The 26,002-nt window shown below is 41.5% G+C and overlaps 1 protein-coding gene across 1 annotated transcript; it reads left to right on the top strand.

Annotated features, from left to right (window-relative positions):
* The first annotated feature begins 5,651 nt into the window (after positions 1-5,651).
* LOC113479710 lies at positions 5,652-6,529 on the top strand. Its single transcript, XM_026847967.1, has one exon. It carries the CDS (start codon positions 5,756-5,758, stop codon positions 6,527-6,529), a length of 774 nt encoding a protein of 257 aa, XP_026703768.1. The 5' UTR covers positions 5,652-5,755.
* Positions 6,530-26,002: the final 19,473 nt, after the last annotated feature.

Here is a 26,002-nt window from a genome sequence, read left to right as displayed (position 1 = left end):
CCACGTGTTCACAATGGTGGAAGTAACCACTGGGTGGCTGGAAGCTTACCCAGTGCCCCACGCCACCGCCTGGAACACCATCCTGGGCCTTGAAACCCAAGTCCTGTGGCGACACGGCACCCCGGAGAGAATTGAGTCAGACAACGGGACCCACTTCCGAAACAACCTCATAAATGCCTGGGCAGAAGAACACGGCATCGAGGGGGTCTACCATATCCCCTACCACGCACCAGCCTCTGGGAAGATCGAGCGCTACAATGGACTGTTAAAAACCACGTTCAAAGCACTGGGAGGTGGGACCTTCAAAGACTGGGACACGCATCTAGCAAAGGCCACCTGGCTAGATGCAGCACACAAGAGGATCTGCCGGTCGAGCTGGCCCGGCTCAGTCAAAACCTCCACGTGCTGTAGATGGGGATAAAGTCCCTGTGGTGCGCATGAGGAATATATTGGGAAAAATGGCCTGGTTTAGTCCTGCGCCAGGCAAAGGTAAAGGCAAGCCCATCCACGGGATTGCTTTTGCCCAGGGACCTGGGTGTACCTGGTGAGTGATGCAGGACAATGGAGAGGTCCGATGCGTACCACAGGGGGACTTGATTCTGGGTGAGAACATGCTGTGAATTATGCTGTGCCTGTGTAAATTGTTATTTTGTTATTGTTAACTGCTAAATGGCAGCTGGACATGACGCAGATGGTATAAAGGGGTGGATTATGTCTTGGTTCAGCTAGGGTAGGGTTAGGTTTTCCCCAGCAGAGAGGGGGAAGGGATCTCCAGCTGGTTTATTCATACCATGATGACATCTGGTGCGGCACCGCGGGAACTTTTTCCTTTGTGGCTTTGGTGACGGGGAGCATCGCGAGCGAGCTGTCTGTAACCACTGCGGTATTTCTCTGTATAACTTTTGTCTTGTTTACTGTTATTGCTCTTTATTGTTGTTATCACTGCTACTGTTGTTGTTCAGATTGTTTATCACACTGTTGTATTAAATTTCTTCTTATTTTAACCCGGGGTTTGTGCCTCACTTCCAGCCCAACCAGCTGAGGGTGAGGGAGGGGCAACGGCAATGTGGTCTCTGGTCTCAGCAGGGCCTAAACAAACACAGTTACCAATACCAACATTCTATAGAATTATGTCCCGTAAGTAAATCGATGAGATTCAAAGAGAAAGGAAAACCACAAAACCACAAACAACTAAAACCCACCTTCAACCACTGTTTACTTAAATCCATCCATCTGAAATCTGTCTTCAGCAACCCCACCTTCTGCTGTTCACTGTTACCTCTTACCATATATCTGCCCACATAATGTGATATATCAGTAAATCTAGAGTATTTACTACAAAAATGCAGCTTTCCAGTACTGAGTTTCATGTTATAGTTAGCTGATATTCTTCAGGGCCTACGTGCATATATACGAATTATTGCTGACAAAAATATCTCTCTCTAGTGAAATATTGTACGTTACACAGATAAGATCCTCCACATTTGCAAGAAAAAAACAAAGTTTGAAGAAAATAATTTTATAAATTTTTATCTGTTCTAGGGATAATATTTGAATATCCCACCAATATTTCCTCTGCAGCAGTTTCACGTTTTGATCTGATTTTGTATGTCAATGCAGAAAGGTTCAGGTACAGTAATAGGCACATAACTTTTCATGCATATACAAAAAGTCCCTCAGAACTACATTCAAAATTATGTTAAAAGTTTCACTCTCCTTTAATCATTACATTTTATTATCCTAACATTCTAACAAGAGTCATGAAGCACTTTGCCAAATAAAATATAATAGAAATCCTTCTGGGCAAAGTTTTTCTATTTAATGGCTTGCAACACATAATTCATCCGAGAAAAAGCTACAAGGTAAGAAAATGACAGACTAAACCATCACAGTTTCCATTCACATCGCCATATTGCTTATTGTTACCACTGTTGTGTGACTCCAGCAACACACTCCCTCATAAATATCAGGCCCTCAGAGACACCCCACTTAGTAAAAGAATTATCCCCAAACAAACACAGGCAAATAACAGTGCCTGAAGGTCAGCTGATCGATGGGACGAGTGTTAAAGCCCAGATCTGCGCATATCATCTTCCCCATACCCCTAAGATACAGAGTTCAGCCTATGCCACAAGCATCACGACAAAATATTGGCCTGGGGTAATATTCATGTGCATCCCTCTATGGATAATAGCTGTTCCTAGAAAGCTAATAGGCATATTCTCCCCATCAGAAAGCCTCCAAGCTATCTCACCAACATAGGGACTCTCAGTACTTCACTGGAATTCATGTTCATCTATGCGGCTACAGGTGCCTGGGTACATCTATGACAGGCAGACACGCACGCCCAGCTGTACACATGTCACAATGCATAGAACTGCAGGAGGAGAAGAAAAGCAGAGAAACTGGAGAGAGAGATTTTAAAACTTTCTTAAATCAATATACTGGAAAAGGATGCAAGTTTCTGGGTACACTGTAACCCAATCTAAATCCAGACTGCTGTCTTCATCCCACCTCTCCCCTTCCACAGCTGTGTCCATGGCTCTGCTTCTCCCCTGCACCCCTGGCAGCGTTCAGGAACCTGCACATACTCCAACAGTCAGGAAACAGATCTAGCTCAGCACCAATTCAGCACAGATCCTGAGAAAAAGGAGAAAAAGCACCTCAGCCTGCCTTAGACCAGTTTAATTGCCACAGAACTACTCTATGAAAACACAGTTTCAGTAAGCAAGAAGGATCTGATCTGTATAAGGTACAGGATTTACCTTGGCAATACTGAAAGCAACCATCACCTCCTCACAGTATTGTAATAATCACACAAAGCCAATTTTTATGAGAATATATAGTTTTATTTGGGTTCAATCGATTTAGGGTGAGAAACAATAGGCAAAGCAGCTGGGTGCATGGAGAGCCGCAGCTCTGCCACACGCACCCCGAGTTCCAAAAAGCAGCGGTTTTTTATACTTTTGTGCCATCACCTTTAACCAATCTCCTCCCATCAGATAGTTGTCCTGCTCTTTTCCATTGGGTCATTTGGGTTGCTGGGGTGCATGTCCTCCTCCTACTGGGTCTTTTGAAAGTCTCGAAGCCTTGGTCTCCTGGCGCGCTTTTCTCCTATTGGATCTTTTAAAAGCCTCATGATCTCATCCTTTTGGCGGGCTTTTCTTCAAACAGCAGTTACATGTCAGCTCTAGGTGGGGGTTCTGAGACACGGTTACATTGTTCCAACCGAATGGCACACTTTACATTTAATTGTTTAACTTTTACAGATCATACAAGTGTATCGTACCCGCCTTGCCCAACCTAGCAAATCAGTTACAATAGTTTATTACAGCACCCGCCTTGCTTAACTTATCAAATTAGTTAAAATGGTTTATTACAGTATTTTTTCTCTTCTTCCCCTGAGTCAGTATTTCTGACCACAGAGCTACATGACTAGACACTTAAACTGACTTATCAAGCCAAAAATTGACACAGCAAAGACTTAAATTTAAAAGATTAGCCTAAATTCCCAGAAATTGTGCGCTGAGCAGAAAGCACGTTAGACCACTCTGAATAGACAAAAAGAGTTGCTAAGGGGGAAAAAATAGTGTTACTGATTTTATTATCAATTGAAATTAAATTGTGTTTGATTTTAATATATAGAATTAAGGGATGTTTTAGTAAAAATAATTTTACATTTATTGTATTTTGAATCTAGCAACTGACTGCTACTCTAAAATCCTCTGTACAGCCCCTTACCAAGGCTGAAGGAACTGGTCATAAGTGTTTAGTAGGAACGGTTAGAACCGAGGTAACAAAACATGAGGTGATTTGTAAACTGATTTATAATACTAGAAGAGTGCAAGTAGTTGTCAAGGTCCAGGATTAATGGGAACTGAGGGGAGTAACCGTAACAGCTTGCAGGTACCTGCCAAGAAAACTGTGTCCTTAAGCAAAAGGTAATTCCGGCAGGGGGAGATCACGACCACCGACTCATGGACCACCTACTCACATTACACCCCAGAGCCATTTCTAGACATTTCTAACCTCTGCTGCGCAGAATCGGAAATAGGAGGAGAATATGTTAATGATTTCTTGGAAGTTGTATGCTTATGTATGAAGACTTAATGAATATGTATGAGTAAGTTCTATATGAGGTGTATGATTCTGGTGCCTGGCACGTGTTGTTGGTGAGAGTACTCCCTACACGTCCGGCCGTCAATAAAGGAGTGTCTGCTTATCTGCATCAAATTGGTGTCGATAAGTTATTTTTATCCCGGATTTCGGTGACAGTTTCTGGCACCCCAGATGGGACATTGCTGAGAGAGACTGGAGGAGTCGGGGACCTGATCGGTTCCAGCTGGCACTGAGGATTTCTCGGGGACACCCATCGATCTCTGATCCATAAGGCTCTTCATGACGTCCCCTGGATTTTGGTAAGGCACTTCTCTTTGGTATTGGAAAAGTGGGTTAAAGTCTCACCTGTGAAAATTGGTTTGGTATTGGAAAGTGTGTTAAAGTCCCACCCCTGAAACTTGGATTGGAAAATTGTTTTGGTATTGGGAAAGTGGGTTAGAGTCCCACTGTATAAGCCTGCCTGTCAGATGTGGCAAAAGCTGCACAGGGTTGGGCTAGAGGATCCTCGTGTATTGGAAGCCTAGGCGTCCGCCCATAAGACATAAGCGAAAGCTATTGCAGGGTTGGACAGTTGGTTTTGGAAACAAGAGAACCTATATGCTATAAAGTTCTCAAAGGTAGTGCCTCTAACAAAAAGTTAGAAGTTTTATGCACTCAATTGTGGTATTGGTTGTTTTGTCGATTGAATATTGTATAGTAATTAAGAACTGTGTTGTATTGTGTTATATAACTTTGTTTGTAATAGTAATTGTAGAAAGGTGTGAGTGTGTTTGTAAATGTGAGACGTGCAATTGAGCATGAAGTGAGTGTGGAGTTCAGATCCGGTTCTGTTATCCCATGAGGGGTGCAGCCAGAGAAGGACGAAGCGATAGACTTGAGCGAGTGATTGATTGTATATTGTGTTAACAAAGTAACTGTACTATGGCATCTAAGCTGACTCATTTGTTTAAAAGGAAAAGCATGGGTAATTTTGCTGCAAATGACAAAGTTCCAAAAACCTCTCCATTAGGATGTTTGTTAGCACATTGGGGAGATTTGCAGGATGATTTGCGGAAGAGTCAGATGATCAAATATTGTAATCATTGGTGGCCTCTGTATACTTTGGATGATCAGGAAAAATGGCCCATGAATGGGACATTAAATTCTAATACCATTTTTCAGTTAATGCTGTTTTGCAGAAGGGAAGGAAAATGGAGTGAGGTGCCATATGTTGATTTATTCTTTTATTTAAGGCAAAGGAAGGATTGGCAAAAGGAATGTAAATTAATCAGTAGAGATAATCTAGTGATGGCTATGACTACGGACAGTAGAATGGTGAAAAAGTGTTGTTCAACATGTGAGCTTGGAAAACATTGTTTAAAGAAAAGAATTACTTCTGTTGAAAAGGATGAAGGGTCTGAATTAGACATATCCCCTCTGCAGAGAGAACGGCATCGAAGGCGAGAATATAGAGAGCAGGTAGAGGAACCTGAGAGTAGTGGAATAGAGGATGTGGAGGAAGGGCCGTCTGAGGTTGTAATTCATACCTGTTTCTCACAGAACTCGGCAGCAGGTACAAACAATAGCTCCCTTGCGGCAAGGAGTTGGCAATGATGGGCCGGTGTATGTGAAAGTGCCTTTTTCCGTGACGGATTTGATGGCTTGGAAGCAGGCAGCAGGAGTGTACAGAGAGGATCCTGAGAGAGTAAGCAGAGTAGTAGATACTATAATCAGAACACAGAATCCAGATTGGAGTGATTTACAGGTAATTCTAGATAATTTGTTGGATGATACAGAAAAGCAGATGGTACTAAAAGCTGGCAAAGCACAAGCAGAAGTGGCTGTATTAAGTGAAACAACCGGTGGAACAATAGAGCAGAATTTTCCATCTGGGGATCTGCAATGGGATCCAAATAATGTGGAACACAGAGAAAGATTGAATCGGTATCAGAAATGGATTTTATATGGAGTTAGACATGCCATGCCTAAATCGCTGAATTGGTCTAAGTTATATGAGGTGAGACAAGATAAGAATGAATCTCCCTCAGCGTTTCTGGAGAGGCTGAAAGAAGCTGCCAGAAAATACACTGATTTCAGAGTAGAAACAGAGGCGGCTCAGATACAATTGGCTTTGATTTTTATGGGACTGTCGGCACAAGATATAAGAAAGAAACTCTATAAACTTGAAGGAGAGGATTCGAGAAGTCTGAATAAAATGTTAGAAGCAGAATGGAAAGTATATAACAACAGGGAAAAGGAGGAAAGGAAGAGCAGAGAAAACAGATCGTTGGCTGCAATGACAGGGACAGCAGGCAGAGGAAGAGGCAGAGGAAGAGTACGAGGAATAGTTGGAAGGGGAGGATTTATGAACTATGGTAGTCAAAATTTTAATACCCCCTTAGGAGTAAATCAGTGCACTTATTGTAAATAAGAAGGACATTGGAAGAAGGATTGTCCTAGAAATAGAAATGCTCAGCAAGAAATAGCCAAATTGATGGTTTTAGATGATTGAAGGGGACCGGAGGGGAACCCAGCTGAGCCTCTGGTTGTAATTAAGCTGGGAGAAAAGGAAGTTAAATTTTTGGTAGATACAGGAGCGACATTTTCAGTATTGAATACTTGTAAAGGAAAAATTGGAATAAAACCAGCAAACATAATAGGAGCAACAGGGAATGAGGAAAATAGGCCATTCCTGCAACCTCTGGATTTAAAATTTGGAAACAAAACAATTACACATGAATTTTTGTATGTATCAGAATGTCCAATACCCTTGTTAGGAAGAGATTTGTTATCTAAACTAAACACACAAATTGTTTTTGAGAAGGGGGAACTCTTCTTGAAAATACCTGAGTTGAAAACAGGAGAAATCCTGATGACACAAGAAAAAGTGAAAGAACAAGAAATTCCACCAGAGGTGGATTCTGCAGTGATTCCTACAGTATGTGAGACAGACATTCCTGGCAAATCAAAATTGGCAGAGCCTGTAAAAATAGATTTAAAGGAAGGTGTGGGGACAGTAAAAATTAAACAATATCCAATTAAACCAGAAGTTAGACAGGAATTGAAGAAACTAATTGATACATTTCTGAAGTACAAAATTTTAGAGGAATGTGAATCTGAATATAATACTCCTATTTTACCAGTCAGAAAACCCTTGGGTGAATACAGGTTAGTGCAAGATTTGAGAGCGGTGAATCAAATAGTCAAGGACATATATCCTGTGGTGGCAAATCCTTATACATTGTTGACAGCGTTAAAAGAAAATTATCAGTGGTTTACAGTGCTTGATTTAAAAGATGCTTTCTTTTGTATACCTTTGGAGAAGGAAAGCAGAAAATTGTTTGCTTTTGAGTGGGAAAATCCACAGACAGGACAAAAGATGCAGCTAACATGGACAAGACTACCCCAAGGATTTAAAAATAGCCCGACAATTTTTGGAAACCAGCTGGCAAAAGAACTTGAAATTTGGAAGCAGAACCAACCAAGGCCTGGACATTTACTTTTACAGTATGTGGATGACATACTAATTGCCACAGAAGATTTACCTACATACAGGTAACAATAGATCTTTTTAAATTTCTGGCACTGAATGGGTACAAGGTAGCAAGGGGAAAAACAAACAAACAAAACACACACACACACACACATTAAAAAAAAAAACAAACAAAAAACACACAAAAAAGCACCCAAATAGCATGTCAGACTGTGATATATTTGGACTTTGAGATTTCAAAAGGGCAACGGCAATTAGGAACAGAACACTGAGAAGCCATATGAGCCGAAAAATATTCATGAACTCAGAGCATTCTTAGGAATTACAGGGTGGTGCCGCCTCTGGATCAAGAATTATGGTCTAACAGTTAAACTGCTATATGAGGCCCAAAAGAACTCTCCTTTTACATGGGGCCCAAAGCCAACAACAGGCTGTCACAGAATTGAAATGCTTTAATGTCTGCACCTGCCTTAGGACTTCCGGACATAACCAAAGACTTTCAGCTGTTAGTTCACGAAAGACAACCTGGCACTAGGTGTGCTGACTCAGAAGATGGGAAGCTGGAAACGACCTGTCAGATACTTCTCTAAACAGCTGGACACAGTGAGTAAAGGGTGGCCAAACTGCCTTCCAGCTGTGGCTGCAACAGTGATGCTCATACAGGAAGCTCAAAAATTGACTTTAGGAAGCACAATAACAGTCTATGTCCCACAGATGGTGATAACTGTTTTAGAACAAAAGGGGGGACATTGGGTATCTCTGAGCTGAATGATGAAGTACCAGGTAGTACTGGCTGAACAAGATGACGTGATTCTAAAAACAACTAACCTGGTAAATCCTGCAGTGTTTTTAAGTTCCACACAGGAAGAAGAGCAACTGGAGCAAGACTGCTTGGCTAGTATCGAGTATGTTTATTCCAGTCGAGAAGATTTGAAGGATGTAGCATTGGAGCAACCAGACTGGGAATTGTATACAGATGGTAGCAGCTTTATGGAGCAAGGAGTTTGATATGCTGGATATGCGGTAACAACAGACACCACAGTTATAGAAGCAAAGGCACTGACGAGTACCACATCAGCTCAGAAAGCAGAACTCATTGCTTTGATTTGAGCCTTAGAACTAAGTGAAAAGAAGAAAGTAAGTATTTGGACAGACTCAAAGTATGCTTTTGGGGTGGTACATGTTCATGGAGCTTTGTGGAAAGAAAAGGGTTTATTATCCTCTCAGGGATCAAATATTAAACATCAAAATGAAATTCTACAATTATTACAGGCAGTTCAAAAAACAGATCAAGTAGCAATCATGAACTGTAAAGCACACCAAATTGGAAATACAAAAGAAATTATTGGAAACAATTTGGCTGACCGAACAGCAAGGAAAATAGAAAAGGAACAAGCATTCCAAATGGAATTAATTCCCTCCAAAACAGTAACTCTTCTGAGGGAAAGGCCAAAATATTCAGTAGAAGATGAAAGATTAGGTCAATTTTTGAATGCTAAGAAAAATTTAGTGGGATGGTGGATAACTCCTCATGGACGAGTAGTAGTTCCACCTTTATTAATGAGAGAAATAATACAAACTAAACATCAAGGATGTCATTGGGGAGCAGAAGCTTTAGTAACTTCTTTACAAAAACAAGGTATATCTGTCAAGATGATAGACATGGCTAAATTAATAACTGCAAAATGTGAAGTATGTTTGAAAAAACCTGATCCAGTAACCAAGAAAAGAGTTCAAATGGGTAGATTAAAATCTGGTACAGAGCCTGGAGATTATTGGCAAGTAGAATTTTCAGAATTACTAGACAAAATGGGTACCGATACATTCTGGTGGGGTTTGATACTTTTACAGGATGGCCAGAAGCTTTTCCCTGTCACACCACACAAGCCAATGAAGTAGTAAAGTGCTTAATATGAGAAATAACTGCAAGATTTGGAGTTCCTATTGGAATTTCATCTGACAGAGGTCCACACTTTGTTGCAGAAATAGTCCAAAACGTTAGTAAAGTTTTAGGCATCACTTGGGATTTGCACACTCCATGGAGGCCACAATCCAGTGGAAAAGTAGAAAGAATGAACCAAACTTTAAAAAGACAAATAAGATCTGTCAGGAGACCAATTTAAAGTGGCCTCAAGCACTTCCATCGGCATTATTAAGAATCAGAGTACAACCAAAGAGTGGAACCTCAGTCAGTCCTTATGAGTTGCTGTATGGAAAACCTTATGAGTCCCCAGAACCAAATCCAAACATGCATGTAAAAGGAAAACAGGATGTGTCTAACTATTTGCTTTCTTTAGGAAAAACACTGACTGCGATTTGGAGTGCAGTGGTGTGGAATAGACCATTATCCTTGGAAACTCCAGTGCATGACTTTCAACCAGGAGATTATGTCTATGTGAAAACGTGGACTTCTGAACCTTTACAGGAGCATTGGAAAGGACCTTTCCAGATAATATTAACAACCTTTACGGCTATCAAGATTGCAGAATTGGATGCTTGGATACACTATACTCGAGTGAAGAAAGCACCTACCTACAGGGAAAATCATAAGCCGTGACCCAAAGACTTTGAAACATGTTTAATATTTCATATCAGTTTGTGATTGTTCTCCTTATATTGGCTTGGAAGGTGACGCTGGTGGAATCACGGGTTGATCTGGTGGCAAGGAACAGAAGGCAATCAGATACAGAACAATTAATCCAAATTCCCAAAGAAATGCCTGAGGAAAATTTGATGTTAGGATTGATTAAGGGATTCAACAACTTACAAAATGTCACCCAGATCACAGCTTGTTTACCAATTCCAAGAGCAGTAGGTGAATCTATTCCTTGGGGAATCTTGACTATGAATTTGACCTATCTAGAACACAAAAACGAGACCACTTATTGCAAACAAAAGCCAGTGATTCAATGGTACAAACAAGTGAAATTTATTAGGAAGTAATGGAAATCACCGGGAAAAAAATCAGGCTGTGAAAAACTACTAAATTATTACTTTGTAACAGGGTCTCAACCTAGTGCTTTGGCTCGAGTTCTCCTTCCAGGAGGCCCAAACCCTAATCTAGGATGGTGTTCATATGATGAACAAATTTTAAAAAATGTGAGCAGGAGCATCTATGGAATGGCAGTGTAACAAAGCACAGTGGGACTCTGTCTGTATGGTCTGTGTCCATATTCTCACGATTTCAGTACATGGCCAGAACTCCTTGGTGTTTTACTTGGGATGGTACCTGGATTAAAGGCATGTTTGCAAACATTCCCTCAATAGTAGATAAGGGCACTACCCGACTAGAAAAGGAGCATGTAGTGCCATGGTGGAAATGTGAAAAAGTATATGATTGCAGCAATGAAGACTTAATAATTCAAAGAATTCCTCAATTAGCAGCTGCTTTGAAGTTTGGTTGTTATTGTCGAGGTTTTTATAATAACCTCACCATGACTAGCATCTTTACACCCAGAAGAGGATACTTTTTTAGTTGTAAGAAATCTACCATTCAGAGTCCAGGACATTTAGTTTGGGCATTAAGTGATGGCACCTGGACAACCCACTTACCAGTAGATGGTAAGGTGAAACAAATTACTTTAGGCCTGCCAACATTGTGTCTAATTTGGAAGAAATCACCATTCAAGGGATCCCTGGAAAATTTAAAATTACAACGAATCAAAAGGTCTGAAATAGATGATGACACCTGGAATGAACCATCAACAGGAGTAAAAATTGGCTGGGCTTTAGAGTTTCTTTTGAACCCAATAGCGTCCTATAGGAATAGAGAATGGCTTTATCACTTAACAGGACAAGTAGAAAAATTGGCCAATGTTACAAGAAAAGGATTTCAAGAATTAAACATACAGTTACAGGCAACTTCCCGAATGACACTTCAAAACAGGATGGCATTAGACATGCTTCTGTTAAAAGAGCATGGAGTATGTGGATATCTCAAAGATAGATTGGATCATTGCTGCATTCATATCCCGAATGTTACACAGGATGTAGAACATGATTTAGATCTGTTAGACAAAATCGGAAAAGAAACAGAAACAATTTGAGAAGATATGTCAAAAGATTGGCTAGAAAAAATTTTTAGTGGATTAGGATGGAATTTGAGCTCTTGGCTGAAATCCTTAATCAAAATTCTATTTTTGCTATTAATTGTCCTTCTGATTATTATGTTGGTGTATGCCTGTCTTAAAAGACAGTTTACTAATAGGCTTGCAATATATCGTAGAATTATGAGAGAAGTACCCACTATGCCACCTGACTACAGCCCTCCACCACCATCATCTGGCAAGACAAACTTTGGCTTCAAAGATTAAAATGAATAAAAGTGTGAAAGTATTGAAATGATTTTCAACACTTTCAAAGGGGGGAATTGTTACTGATTTTATTATCAACTGAAATTAAATTGTGTTTGATTTTAATATAAATATAGAATTAAGGGATATTTTAGTAAAAATAATTTTACATTTATTGTATTTTCAATCTAGCAACTGACTGCTACTCTAAAATCCCCTGTACAGCCCTGTACCAAGGCTGAAGGAACTGGTCATAAGTGTTTAGTAGGAACGGTTAGAACCTAGGTAACAAAACATGAGGTGATTTGTAAACTGATTTATAATAGATACATAGGACTAGAAGAATGCAAGTAGTTGTCAAGGTCCAGGATTAATGGGAACTGAGGGCAGTAACCGTAACAGCTTGCAGGGACCTGCCAAGAAAACTGTGTCCTTAAGCAAAAGGTAATTCCGGCAGGGGGAGATCGCGACCACCGACTCATGGACCAGCTACTCACATTACACCCCACACCCATTTCTAGACATTTCTAACCTCTGCTGTGCAGAATCGGAAATAGGAGGAGAATATGTTAATGATTTCTTGGAAGTTGTATGCTTATGTATGAAGACTTAATGAATATGTATGAGTAAGTTCTATATGAGGTGTATGATTCTGGTACCTGGCACGTGTTGGTGAGAGCACTCCCTACACGTCCGGCCGTCAATAAAGGAATGTCTGCTTATCTGCATCAAATTGGTGTCGATAAGTTACTTTTATCCCGGATTTCGGTGACAATAGGACAATATTGCCACCTTCTGTTGAAAAGGGACAGGCATTTTACAAGCAAATATACCCTGAGGCATACAGGGGCAACAGCTGAAAAGGGGTAAGAAAGAACGACAGCAAAATCTATAGCAGTACATAAACAACTTCTTTTAGCCAGGAATGTATTTAAGACTGATGAATTTGAGAAGTTTATCAAACACATGCTCTCCCATAAGTGTTTTCTAAAACACATCACCCTGCCATAAACTCTACAGACAAGATTAAAATACAAGATGCACAGACTAGAACATATGAAAACACACAGCCTATGTATTTATAAAGCACATCTCCATAAAAATCACTGATACCCTCTAACAGACTCAAACTACTCAGGTATCACTTCATTCATATTACAGAGAATATTTATTCCTTTAGAACATGCCAGCAATTTATAAAACCAAGCAAACAAACCCGAACACTCACCCTGTACGACTCTAAGAACACAGGTTTCACTTTTTCAATATGCTCTCTGGATAACAAATATGCATACCAAAAAGAGCCCCAACTAACAATGTTTCATTGGTTATTGGGCATTTTTATAACCCAGGCACTACACAGAACTGTTTTAAAGTTAATCGAATACACCCAGCAGAGGAAAGCATTACCTTGAAACAAACTCCCAAATTCTACACATTCGGAAACATAATAGGTTTTAATCACGGCTACACATAATACTGCAGAAACGATGTAGGTAGAATGGAACAATCACATCTTAGAGAGAATTTTAGGTAAATAGCTGGCAAAAACCAGAAGAACCTTGTTTTCTAGGATAATGTATTACTCACAGAGCAGCCAGCCCAATCTGTCTCCTCAGTTCTGTCCATCGACACTCTTAAGTACCTTCAGAAAGATAATGCCAGAAATCAGAATTCATAAACTCCAGCAAAAGAGCAGAAACGGTACTGAACTATTGCTCTCATAGCACTTCAGAACAGTCCCTTCTGCAGGGAAAAAAAAAAAAAAAAAAAAAAAAGTATCTCTATTTGAGCTCTAGTCACTATAGGAACTAACGATCTGACCATCTCGCTTCAACCATCACTAACAGCCCTTGTTTCTCAGGCACCCACTGTCTTTTCTCTTCAACAGTTTACATGATTGAAGCAATCAAGATAAGCTTGATTAGTCTTAATTTCCATTTAACGTTAGAATTGCACTCGAGGAAATTCTTCTGTGCTTTTTCTGTGAATTTTCTCCTTAAAGTTGTAAGTGATTTAAAGAAAGGGATCACCTCTCCATTCAAAACCTTCCATCCCATCTGTAGGCATATACAGCCAGCCTTGCAACACCAAAGCACGCATCAAGAACAGATTTTTTTTTTAAAAAAAAATGGCTAATGACACATCTAAACTTGGAAAAAGTAAAGGCCGGTGTTTTCCTCACACCTAATAGATGGTATCAGCCTGAGAGAAAAGCACAAGAAGCAGCATACAAACAACAGTTTTCCTATTCTAGGATCACAGTGGTGTTGTGAGGATCATAAAGTGTCAAAAGCCACGATGAAATTCTGCAGATAAAAAGGGCATGACCAGAGGTTTAATCAAAACTCCCAATAAGTTCGCTTGAAAACATTTTTTTTTTCTTTTTTGGTTTTACCACCACAACTTCTTACAGAAGCATCTGATTTTTCAAAGACTATGGAATGTTAGCACAAGTACTGTCATGCAAGCATTCAACAAAAAACCCCAGTCTTTTTAAAATTTCCATAGCACGAAGGTATTTGATTAGGTGTCCTGGTTGTGAGAAACTATGGACTAGGGTATTGTTTATTAAGATTTATGTTAAGCTCAATGTAAAGCTTAGGCAACAAAAGATATGAAATCGCTTATGCAAACAGCTACCAGACACCGCTTGTGTCAGATAAGATAACTGCAATCGCTTACACAAACTAAACCAGATACCGCTCGTGCAAGATAACCGCCAGATTTCCAGGAACCGACAGAAACAGGACAAACAACCCCATATAAGGACATATGAGTGAGGGGTCAGAAAACGACCCCCTAACAACAACTGAAGCCTGCAGAGTACCTCCCCTACTACATGAACACGGAAGTAAAGATGTAGAAAAAGGGACTGTTTGAACTGCTCAGTACGGCAGTTGGCAGAGCGCAGACTCCCCTGCCGTCCAGCGCTGTCTTTGCTCATATTCTACTTGCTATAATTAATAAAATTTCAATTGGATTATGATCCATTGTGGTCTCAATTTATAACACTGGTTCAGCTAGGTAAGAGTCAAGTTTTCCCCAGCAGACAGAGAGGGGGAAGGGATCTCCAGCCGGGTTATTCATACCATGCTGACGTCAGGTCCAGGGGTGGAACCTTTTCCTTGCTCTTTGGTTGGTACGGGAGGGAATTTTGCTTTCCGTAGACCAGCTAGCGGTATTTCTCTGTATATCGTTTGTCTCGTTCACTGTTATTGCTGTTTATTGTTGTTACCATTGCTACTGTTGTTGTTCAGATTGTTCTATCACTCTGTTGTATTAAATTTCTTGTTATTTTAGCTGGGGTCTGTGTCTGACTTCCAGCCTGACTGGCGTGGGTGGGGGAGGGGCAACGGCAACGTGCTCTCCGATCCCGGCAGGGCTTAAACCTGCACATTAGAGTAGACAACTCCGTCCTGCTAAAAGTACCTTCGTGTCTGAACGGCAAACGCTGCTTTTGTTAGTTTGTTGAAACTTTGGGACAAACGTTCCGTTTGTGTTTCTTCGAAGTATCTTGCAAGAGAAAAATCTATTTTCCTTCCACAAAGGCGCTACAGACAGACCGACAGCCCCCAAAAGTACCGAAACGATGTATGTGCTGATCTCAGAGGAAGACTCTGACACAACAAGACACCAAGGCAGCTAGGAAGCAAGCTTTTTTCCAAAGATGCGCTCAACTTTACAAAAGCATTATGGTTTTACCTTAAACTTTCTGCAGGCTCAGCATGGCCCATCAGTCCTGCTGGGTTGGGAGTGTGTGTGGATCTGCCACCGACAGCAGGTCCCACCCTGAAGGAGAGGGGCAGGTGGCGGCGCGTCTGCCCGATGGGCTTTTCCTTGCCCGAGGGGCTTTTCCAGCACAGCCCCGGGAGGCAATGGGCAGGGCCCTTGGCGGAACCTGCCCCCACCAGGGAAAGCTCCTCTCCAGAGGTGCCCAGCCTCTGCTAAGGGCAGGCAGGGAGAGCAGGCACAGCTGGAGGCTCGGGCTGCAGTCCTAACACTCAGCATAGCAAATGCCGTACCTAAAGATCAAATCATTACCTATGTAGAAGCAGACAGCTATGACACATTGTCAGGTTATTGGCAGAGATACCTGATGGTGATAAATTGATGAGTGTTCCAATTAAAAGGTTGTCCTGGTACCCTCAGAGGTCTTAAGAGCTAAGGGTATCAAGTGCAGGGAACCAGCCAACTTGCTTCATGGTAACACAAGAAGCATAAGAGGGTTTTTGCAGTTTGTTTTTCCCTTTGGGGTGCTTAGTTTTTTCTGAGTTGGTTCCCCTTCTTTAAAAACAGGGTTTTGGCCTGTAGTCTTGTGTTTTAGTTGGCTTGTCAAACTTGCAGGTGTCTTGGCCTTGAAAACATTGAAGCTGGCTTCTCTCCGTAACAGAGAAACTGAGCAGCTCTTGCATTGGAGTCCCTCCTGGGCAGGTGACCAGTATTTGCCAGTAGCATTTCCTAAAATTGTTGCGTGCTTTTTTTTTTTTTTTTTTTACAGTTTTGTTGTTAAAAGTGTTGTGTTCTCCTGTGGTACAAGCAGCAGTGAATAAGCAAAAGCCCTAGAGCAGGTGCAGTTCAGTCTGTAACCTGCCATCCCACGTGGCATTTGCAGTGTCATTTCTCATAAAACCCAAATTTTTGTGAGTTGCTGTGGGCAACAGGATGTATTGCTACTGTCTGCTGGCAAACTGGCACAAGAAAATAAGTATGATGAGCCTATCTGAATTGTGGGAGGTCTGTAAAATTCCTCACACTGAGGCAGTTGCTGAAATTCAAAAGGCTTTGCAAGTCCCCTTTGAAGAGAGTAACTTCAGTTGCTGGGTGTCCCCTGAGCAAATCTATGCTTGCAGCAGTAATGCGTGTGTAGTATTTTGGGTTATATTCTCCAAAGACTGTCACTAAGAAGGATAAAACCTGCTCTCTGTTGCTGTTTTAATGGAGGGGAATGATGACTGGGGTAGTAAATACCCCCAGGGGAGTGGATCTGTGCAGGATAACAGTAAACACTCCTGTGGGCTTGGCAGTTGTTGCTGCTATTCAGGATGGTGGAAGAGTCTCAGAACTGGAGCTGGTTGATACCGAGTGTAAGGTGCAGATGCTCAGAGGTACGGAGAGTGAGTACATAAAACTAAAATTTTTTTTTAAAAAAGCCACATCCTTGATTCTTTTCTGCAATTCATAGGGAATAAGAAGAGGAAAGAACAGTGATCTTCAGCTACTGAGCTCTCTTAAAGAGGGAAGTAAAAAATTAGTGGGAAACGGTTAGTTGTAACTGATGTTGCGGCCACCTGTGCAGAGCTGAAGTTGGTGTCAGGAGAGGACTCCCTTCAATCTGAAGTATCACTGGAAAGCCAGAGTGACAAGCCATCCTGCTGAAGGAGGCAGGCTCATCTACCTTTAAAGACTCAGAACACTGGAAACACAGAAGTAACATCTCCTTTCACCTGACCATACACAATTGCCTGCATTCCAATAACTAACAAAACCACAGTTTGTAAGTGCAGGATGCTCAAGTGGTACTAAGAGTTCTGAAGGTCAAAAATGTGCCACGAAGACTAGCATAAAAGTAACAAGTTATAAACTTCTGATGAAGGTGAGGTGTTTGTGATTATAAACACATTTATGATGTGTAATTCATGTCTGTACATTTGTAGCTGCACACACACACACATTCACCTACAATCACAAAACCAGAGTAACAACCAAAAGCCCAGTCCTGTACCTAAAATGCTCTTCCAAGGTTTGTTCCCAGTCATGGTGGGGCCATTTGTACCTGTTGACCAGATTCAACAGGCCAATCTGATCACCTTTGTCTTATGCGTTCACTGAATATAGCCTGTAAGTATTATCTATCAGCCTTTACTGTTCTGTGAATCCAGGTTACCCCAAGAAAAAAATTACAGGGGTCCCTTCCTGTCATCACGCCTCTGGGTTCCTCCAGCATTGAGTCTCAAATGTAAAAACGAAAAAAAAAAAAAAAAGCTTATAGCCTTCAGCTGATAAGTGGTTACAAAGGGGATAGTGAGTAAGAAGAGGCTATTACTGTAAATTCAGTCTCAAAAGAACCCCCTGAGACTTAGTTTGAAGTTTTAGAAGGCAGGCAGTCTGTAGTGCAGTGCTGGACGCACAGGGGATCACTCCACCTAACACACATGCTGAAAGACGAAAGCACACTTATTATATACACTAAAATGAATTAATATTCATGTAATTTCTGAGAAGTATACACCTATTTCGAGAGGATCTAATGCATATGTTAACGCATTGCGCAAGCCTACTACAATTTAGGGAAGGGTCTCTGAGGGGCGTCCATGGGGGTTTCAGTGCTCTGTGATGGTCCCTAGTGGTGGTTGAAGAGGTGTATCTTAGTGTCCTTTCCATGAACTCAGGTTTTTTCCATATATGGCCTCATCTTGGCTTATGACTTTGTAAAGTTTCTCTCAGCTTTCTCATTTTTGGCTCCCACAGATGTCTAATGGTTTCTCTGCCCTCCCCAGGATGTGCCCATCACAGTGGCAAAAATTCTGTCCTTGGGTGCATTCTTGTCTGGGGCCCCTTACAGCAATTAGCACCAACTGCTTGCAGGCATCAGCTACAGGCATCAAAGCAAGCTATCATTTATTAATCCCAAACTAGAAAACAAGTACTCCCAACCATTTAAAATGATTTGCAGATTCTACACTGAAAGGTCAAAAACACTTGTAAAAATTTTTGAAAATAAACACCTCAGTGATCGCCAAATGGTGGGGGTTTTTTCCCCTAGAGATTTAACAAATTGTTAAATACTCTCCTGAGTTTTGTGCCCCACTGCAGTCTCTAGAGGTTACAGGCTGAAGCCCTCTTCTGCAAAAGCAGTAGAAGAGAGAACTTCCCCGAAGTGAAACAGGTGACAATGCTCTAGGCAGAGCTACATCCCCACCAGGAGAAGTCAGAGCTCTGCTGTCAGAGGCTTGGGCTGACTCCGTCCTCTCCTCAGCCTTACGAGACTGTGCTTTTAAAGTGTCACACTTCAGGGAACACAAGAAAACAGAAGAAATCTAAAACCAGGCCAGCTCAGTTCCTGCATTTATTATCTGAACATCCACAGAAGGAGCTGTGAGCAGTTGCACTTTTAGCAACACTTTCCCAGGCATTGCTGCACTTGTTAGCAAGCTGCCTCCCCAGCGTTATTCTCGTGTCCCAAACCATTCAGGTGGAGGGATGAAATGCTACTAGTAGTGTCTACACTCTGGTTTCAGGCAGAAAGGGCCCAAATCTTACCAAAATGCATCCCTTCTGGGGCGGGGTGAGGAGCACAAACCAGTTGATCTGTCTCTCCAATGTGGTATTTTGTTCACTGTTAAAATATTTAAAACTGTATTATATGTGGGAGAAGCACGCTTTCTGCTACTAATATACAAGTTTTCCAACGGCTTGAAGATCAGAACTCAGCTAAAATGATCCCCAGTTTTTAGTTTAGCTTCACGGTCTTCCTCTGCCTGACTCACGCTCGGTGTGTTACTGGCAACGTTAATGTCTTAGTTTGGCTGAGATGAAAACTTGGAGAAATAGTCCCTGTGCCCCTCCTTGAGGCGAGTCCATTCTTCCCTATAATGCTGAGGAACATAATCAGGTCCCACATACTCTCTCCTAAGAAATGGAATGAAAGAAGAGAGGGGTTCCAGCAGTCAAAACTGTTAACAATCCCAGATGGGTATGTATATTGTGTTTTAAAGCTGTAGCTGCAAGGTAAGAGGTGACGGAGTCTTTTTGATCACAGTTCAAAAATGTTTTCTGAATGAGCACTGACAGTGGCCATAACAGCAGGTACAGCCTCAGCCACAGGACTGCCTGCTTCTCTACCAGGTCAGAACATTTTCTGGAATAACCTAGCATACCAGAGTTCAGGAATCTTTGGGGTAAACAAAACTGCAACATTAACAAAGGGAGTTCTCAATAAATCTGCTAACTTCTGAACAGAAAGACACATAACAGGTAAAGGAGAAAGGATGATTTGCAGGTAATGCTATTTTCTTTAAATTCATATATTTTTATGTTTAATGAAAACAATTGTGGTTGAAGGGACCTCTGGTCATGGTCAGATGACAGTTTTCTTCATAGGTGATGAGGTATGGGAGTGATTTGTTTGTACAATCTTTGTCAGAATTGAAATAATTTTGTTGTAGATGCTGAGCAGCATCTTTTCCACCGTATTATGCCACCACATTATTCTGGCATAGCTTTTATGGCTATGGATTCAATAATCAGAATGGTTGAAGCTGGAAGGAACCTGTAGAGGTCATCTTGCCCAACCCTCCTGCTCGAGCAGGGTCACCTAGAGCTGGTTGCCTGGGACCATGTCCATTTCAGTCCTGATTATCTCAACAGCCTCCCTGGGCAACCTGTTCCAGTGCTCAATCACTCTCATGCTAATAAGTGCTTCCTTAACAAACAGTCCTCTTTGTCACAGAAAACATCCCCAAAAATCTGTGGATTTTCATTGGCCCTGTACCTGGCACAGGGACTTTTAGCAAAGCAGTATACTGGCTCAGTTAAAAGTGAATCTATGTGTTGTCTGTTTTTTTACTGCAAGTCATAGCTTATAAAATTTTGGAAAGGTTTTTGTATTAGAGAATTCTACAGGAAGATCCTTTTGTTGAGAACCAAATGGCAAGAAGACTTCATAATGATCTTGCTGCATTTCTGAACATATAGCACACATCCTTTCAATTCTTTCACAGGAATGTGCCCTTCTGAGGAGCTGTGTATGAGGATTACACTTGATTATTCCATGTTCTCTACTTGCTTTTACACAGCTGTTTTGCCAGTTATCAGGCCTAGCATAAAGGACACAGCCAGCATAAAGATGAACCAATAACCAAATTGTATTTGATACAAAAGGGTCAGTACATGGGTGAGCACTGGGGGTACAAACAAGTCAGGTTATACATAATCAACATCAATCCCACTGACCCCAACAACACCACACGACCAACAATGGGTGGAATAAATGGTGAATAAATGGTGAAATGCAGTCTCCCATAGAAAGGACAGGAGACAACCGAGTCAACAAGCCAAACACATAAGACCAAGGAAGCCACACACTGAATCTCTGCACAGCCCGCGTTTACAAAAGCCAGACCTGACTGGAGCCCAGTCCCAGGGAGGCAGGAGGTCCTGCCCCAACAGGGAACTCTGCACAGAGCATCTACCTCACAGACAGACACTGCCCCTGCCTGCAAGGGGTCCCAGCTTTTACCCCTCAGTGGGACACCTGACCCTTGGTTACTTCATGCAGGACCCCTGGGGCTCCTTTACCCAATGGCTCTCCCTGCCAGGCAGCCCCACCCTGGAGGGAAGCCTAAAGGCAAACTCACCCCCCTTTGGGAAGGGCTGTGGGAATCACCCACATGTCAACCTGAAACCCCAGCATTTCAACTGTTACATTGCTTAATACATTTTGAAGCATCATACATAAAATAAATGAATACAACTCAATCAGTGCTTTGTCCATTAACTCCATTCACTGCAACAGGAGTTCATGTTTTAAAATGCTAAACAGCCTAGTGATTCTGCAACATTTCTGCAACAAAGACCAGTATCTTAGAACTGATAACAGCCCTCTGACAAAAAAATTGATGAGGTAAAGAAGAAAATAAACTGAGGTTTTGATTCTGATTAAGTGTTAATAAAATGAAATAAAAATGTACTAGAAAGCATGCCAGTGTGACTAAGCACCAGAGTGGAGTATAAATGAATCGGCTGTATGCTTTTGGATCTGCACCTCAAAGAGCTGACGGTAATAGGAGAGGGGAAATCTGATTTTCTCTGTATGAAAATTTGAGTTCAATCCTAACTCCACCCCACAGTGAAATTCTGATCAGGCAAGATGGACAGTTATCGCTAAGGGTCTGCACTTGCATAGTACAAAGAAGGAAAAATGAGGAAATGTATGGAACTAACAGCATATACATAAAAATATAATTAATGAATAATATATACAACAGTTTTCAAACCACAATTATAAAATAGTCTATTTGCCATTTTAATTTAGTAAATTATTTATAGGTTTCCATATGCTAAGGAATAATCCTAGTTTATTATGTTTTGACATAACTCCCTTTTAAATAAATTTGGAAATCATGAGAGCAGAATGTACATAATGATTGACATCAACCATAATTCACATCAGTCTTTCCAGCAGTGGAGAAAGAGAAGAATGCTAATACAGCTGTTATCTCCAAGTTCTGGGGAGTAGGTTTGTTACTCTTTTCTCTAATATTAGAAGCCTTAATAGTTAGTGAAGATGAACTCTTGTCAGTTAGGTTTTTAGCAATATTTCACATGTAGCCTCTTACTGAAAACAAGGAAGCTTGTGTGTGTTCTGGAGACAGAATTAGTCCCACGCAGCAGTGCTAGTTCACTGACAACCCACAAATGCTTGAGAAAGCGATCCCTTGTCATTACAACTTTTTTTATTGCACAGTACTTTGAAAAATTATAAACAAATGAACACGAGTTTGTGTGTGAGGATAAGATTTCATACAGTTGTTTCCTGTGTTACTGACACACAACTAAGGAACAAGAATATTTATATCTATCAGCTCTCAAGAATTGCCCCAATTGGAGGGCCATATTGTTATTAACTCATTCATTTCTGTTATAAAAGCATTTTGGTTTGTGAAGTTATTTTAGAAGCAGAATTGGTTCTTGACAATGGAAGCTTGGCAAAAGAAAGACAGAACATGCCCCCAGTTCTCTCAAAAGACAGTGAAAAAGGAGATTGCCTAACAAAAGGCTAGAACCTCACAGATCAGAATGGTTCCTCTTCTGATCAAAACCCAGAATAATTTCTGGGACATTTCCAGTAAGTGGAGCTCACTAAAACTAATCTGGTTTAGTGCTTATGTACACATAATTCCTCTTGCCGCAGTTCCAGCACACTTGCACTATCTACATCAGAAATAACAGAATTCTTGTCTTTGTAGCAAATATTTACACTTTTATCATGTTTCCTTTAAGTCTTCTCTAAAGACAGTTATTTTAGTTGTAGTCTGAAAGTGTCCGCATTTTTAAGTTCTGATCATTCTAGTTGCTTCTCAGCTGACACATCTTTCCTTTTGGTCTTTTGAACACCATGCACAGTTTTCCAGTTAAGCCCTTACCAATGCTAAGTAGAACAGAATGATTATTTCATCTCTCCTATGAAAGAAAGATACTTTTATTTACATATTCTAGTATAGTGCTAGTATTTTCCAAAGTTGTTTGAACATTACTTGCTCACATATTTTGACCTGAATTAGTGGAAAACCTGCTTTCGTTCTAAACTGTTAGAATACCTGAAAGCCTCAGATTTATGGTAAAAAGAAAAAAATCTCCTTTTAATTTGTTTTGTAGAAGAACTTTCTGAAAGTCTTCAAAACAATCTACTTGCAGAAATGCATTCCTTTAACCTTTTGGGGGGATTTATATTTCCTTACATATTTGCAATATGGCTTTCACATGAGAACTGCCACTAGAGAAGGATATCCAGATTAAGAACCTTCCTACCTTTCTTTCATAGATTCAGACTAGTGTATCAACCCTGTAGAGCATCACAGGAAATCAAAGACAGCAGGGTTGAAAAGATTCATTAGGTTTTCTAGTCCAACGTTATTCTAACGAAATATTAAAATGAATCTACAGTGACTGGTCAGTGAGTATGTTTGTGATAAGCAGTATGGGTAAAGTAAGGTTCCTTTCCCTCAGGAGGGTAGAGGTATGCATTAGTTTGGTAGTTTCCCCTTTAATAGCCTTCACAAAACTTAAAGGAACATATTTTGGAGTTTGGAGCTTTGACCCTTGTCTCAGATTTGGCTGAAACTAGCCAAAAAGATTCAATTTCAGTAGAGGAGGAGGTCAGGCCAGTAACCATATGACACAACTGCGTTAAACTTTGCTTTCTAAGAAATCTAACTATAAAGAGACCAGACGTTCTGGCAAAGTTGCCTACTTTGGAACCTTAGGCAAGCACACAAAACACCATGAGACAGAAAAAGACTGGATAAGCTCAAAACAATTATTTTAAATTTGTGAAGTGTTTTAAGTTCTCCCTGAGGATTTTTTAGGTCAGTAGGAGCTGAACAAACCCTACAAGACCCACAAACGATGCAGGAACTTGTATCAAAAACATCACTAAGAAGCCAGCTCTCAGCTTGATATTCTTAGGGAAGTAAATAAAACCAAGAAACCAAGCCAGTGCTTGGCCTTCAATGAACCAAAGTACAGGGAGAATTAAAAAACTATTTCTGAACTTTAAAAAAAATGTTGTGCTTATTCATTAATGATGTAAAATGTTTTCTGTCATTTTGGATATATTAATTACACATAAATTACCATCATATTTAAGGGTCATTTGGATGAGCTGTAGGGGGATGTGGGGTAGGGGAGAACTTTGTAGAGTCGGGCTGAGGGTTGGACTCGATCCCAAGGGGCTTTTCCAACCTGAATGATTCCGTGATATTTATTTCTAGTATTCATGCATTTGTGTTGTCTACTTTTCTGGAAATGGTGGAAACATTTGGGTTTGTGTCCCTTATATATTTGGGAAAAGTATTTATAATTACATACTTGTTTTTATTATTCAGTATGACTGAGCTTGTTAGCTTCTAATCGACCTGCTTCTTGTGCCATCTTGCCAAGAATGGGTTAGGTACTGAAAGGGAATAAAAGGGCTCAAACAAATGAATTTCTGACAGTTATGAAGACTAAACTGTGATGTATGAAAGCTTTGCTTGTGCTTTGCTTCATTTGTTTCAAAGATTTGCTTGTGTTTTGCTTCCTTTGTTTCAAGAACTCCTGACTCCTCAACTGTTTCCTTAGGTCCCTTTGTCTGTTTAGGTAAGATTGAAACACTCGTTAGGCTCCATACGTAAATCACTGATAGCAGACTCAAGGCCTTCAGTGGATGCTCAGACTACTCCTAGAATGGGAAAACTAAGAAAGGAGGGGCTTGAACACAGGGACACGGAGACCCTGTTATAGGGAGGATGATTCTGCTGATATAGGAAGGAGGCACCTGGACTTTACTGCACAGCACATGCTCTGGAAAGAAGGTCAACTAACAAACACTGTGAAGAAGACTGCTTACTTCTTCCCCCGACCACTGAAGACCATCACCCTATTTTTAGTACAGATGCTCGGACTATGTAAATGAATTCTAGGAACTCAGTACCGTAATACACCCCTTTCCAGGAAATCTAATGAATATGTACAATTTGCGTGTGCGTAAACTGGTGTCCCTTGCTCATTCTTGGCAGCCCTTATGGTGGAGAATCCCCAGGGTGACCCCGATGCTGCTAATAAAGAATTCCTGCTGAACAGGAAAAAAGTTTACTGTTTACTGTCTTTGTTTCAGTACAAACAACAAAGGTGAATGGAATAGGCATCTTAATACTGATTTGGCAATACATGAAAAAATGTAGTATTTCAGCTCGAATCGGTATAGGAAGAACTGTTCCCTGGTGCCTGTACCTTCAGCTCTGCCGTCAGAAAGGCTGGGCTCAGAAAGAGTCCTGGTGGAAGTGCACCGCCCACACAACGAACGGCGTGCACCTCGGTGAGGGGCTTCAGTTTTGGGCCCCTCACCCCAAAAAGGCCATTGAATGACTCGAGCGTGGCCAGAGAAGGGCAACGGAGCTGGTGCAGGGTCTGGAGCACAGGTCTGCTGGGGAGCGGCTGGGGGAACTGGGGGGTTCAGTCTGGAGAAGAGGAGGCTGAGGGGAGACCTCCTGGCCCTCTGCAGCTCCCTGCCAGGAGGGTGCAGAGAGGGAGGATGAGTCTCTGGAGCCAAGGAGCCAGCGCCAGGCCCCGAGGGAATGGCCTCAAGCTGCCCAGGGCAGGGTCAGGCTGGCTCTGAGGAAGGATTTCTTTGCAGAAGGGGCTGTTGGGCGTTGGAATGGGCTGCCCAGGGCAGGAGGGAGTCCCCGGGATCCCTGGAGGGGTTGAAGAGTCGGGTTGACCCAGCGCTGAGGGATCTGGGGGAGTTGGGAACGGTCAGGGGGAGGGTCATGGTCGGGCTGGAGGAGCTCCAAGGGCTTTCCCAGGCCGGCCGGCTCTGTGAGCCCGCGGCGCGCTCCCGGCCGCACAAGGACCGCTC

The sequence above is a fragment of the Athene cunicularia genome (genome assembly GCF_003259725.1).
Source record: "Athene cunicularia isolate RWA chromosome 4 unlocalized genomic scaffold, athCun1 chr4_part2, whole genome shotgun sequence".
In the NCBI taxonomy this organism is placed as follows: Eukaryota; Metazoa; Chordata; class Aves; order Strigiformes; family Strigidae; genus Athene; species Athene cunicularia.
This window is presented reverse-complemented; position numbering and strand designations above follow the sequence as displayed.

Excerpts from the sequence above, each read along its gene's own strand:
- LOC113479710 (XM_026847967.1), top strand. The coding sequence starts at position 5,756 with ATGGCTTGGAAGCAGGCAGCAGGAGTGTACAGAGAGGATCCTGAGAGA.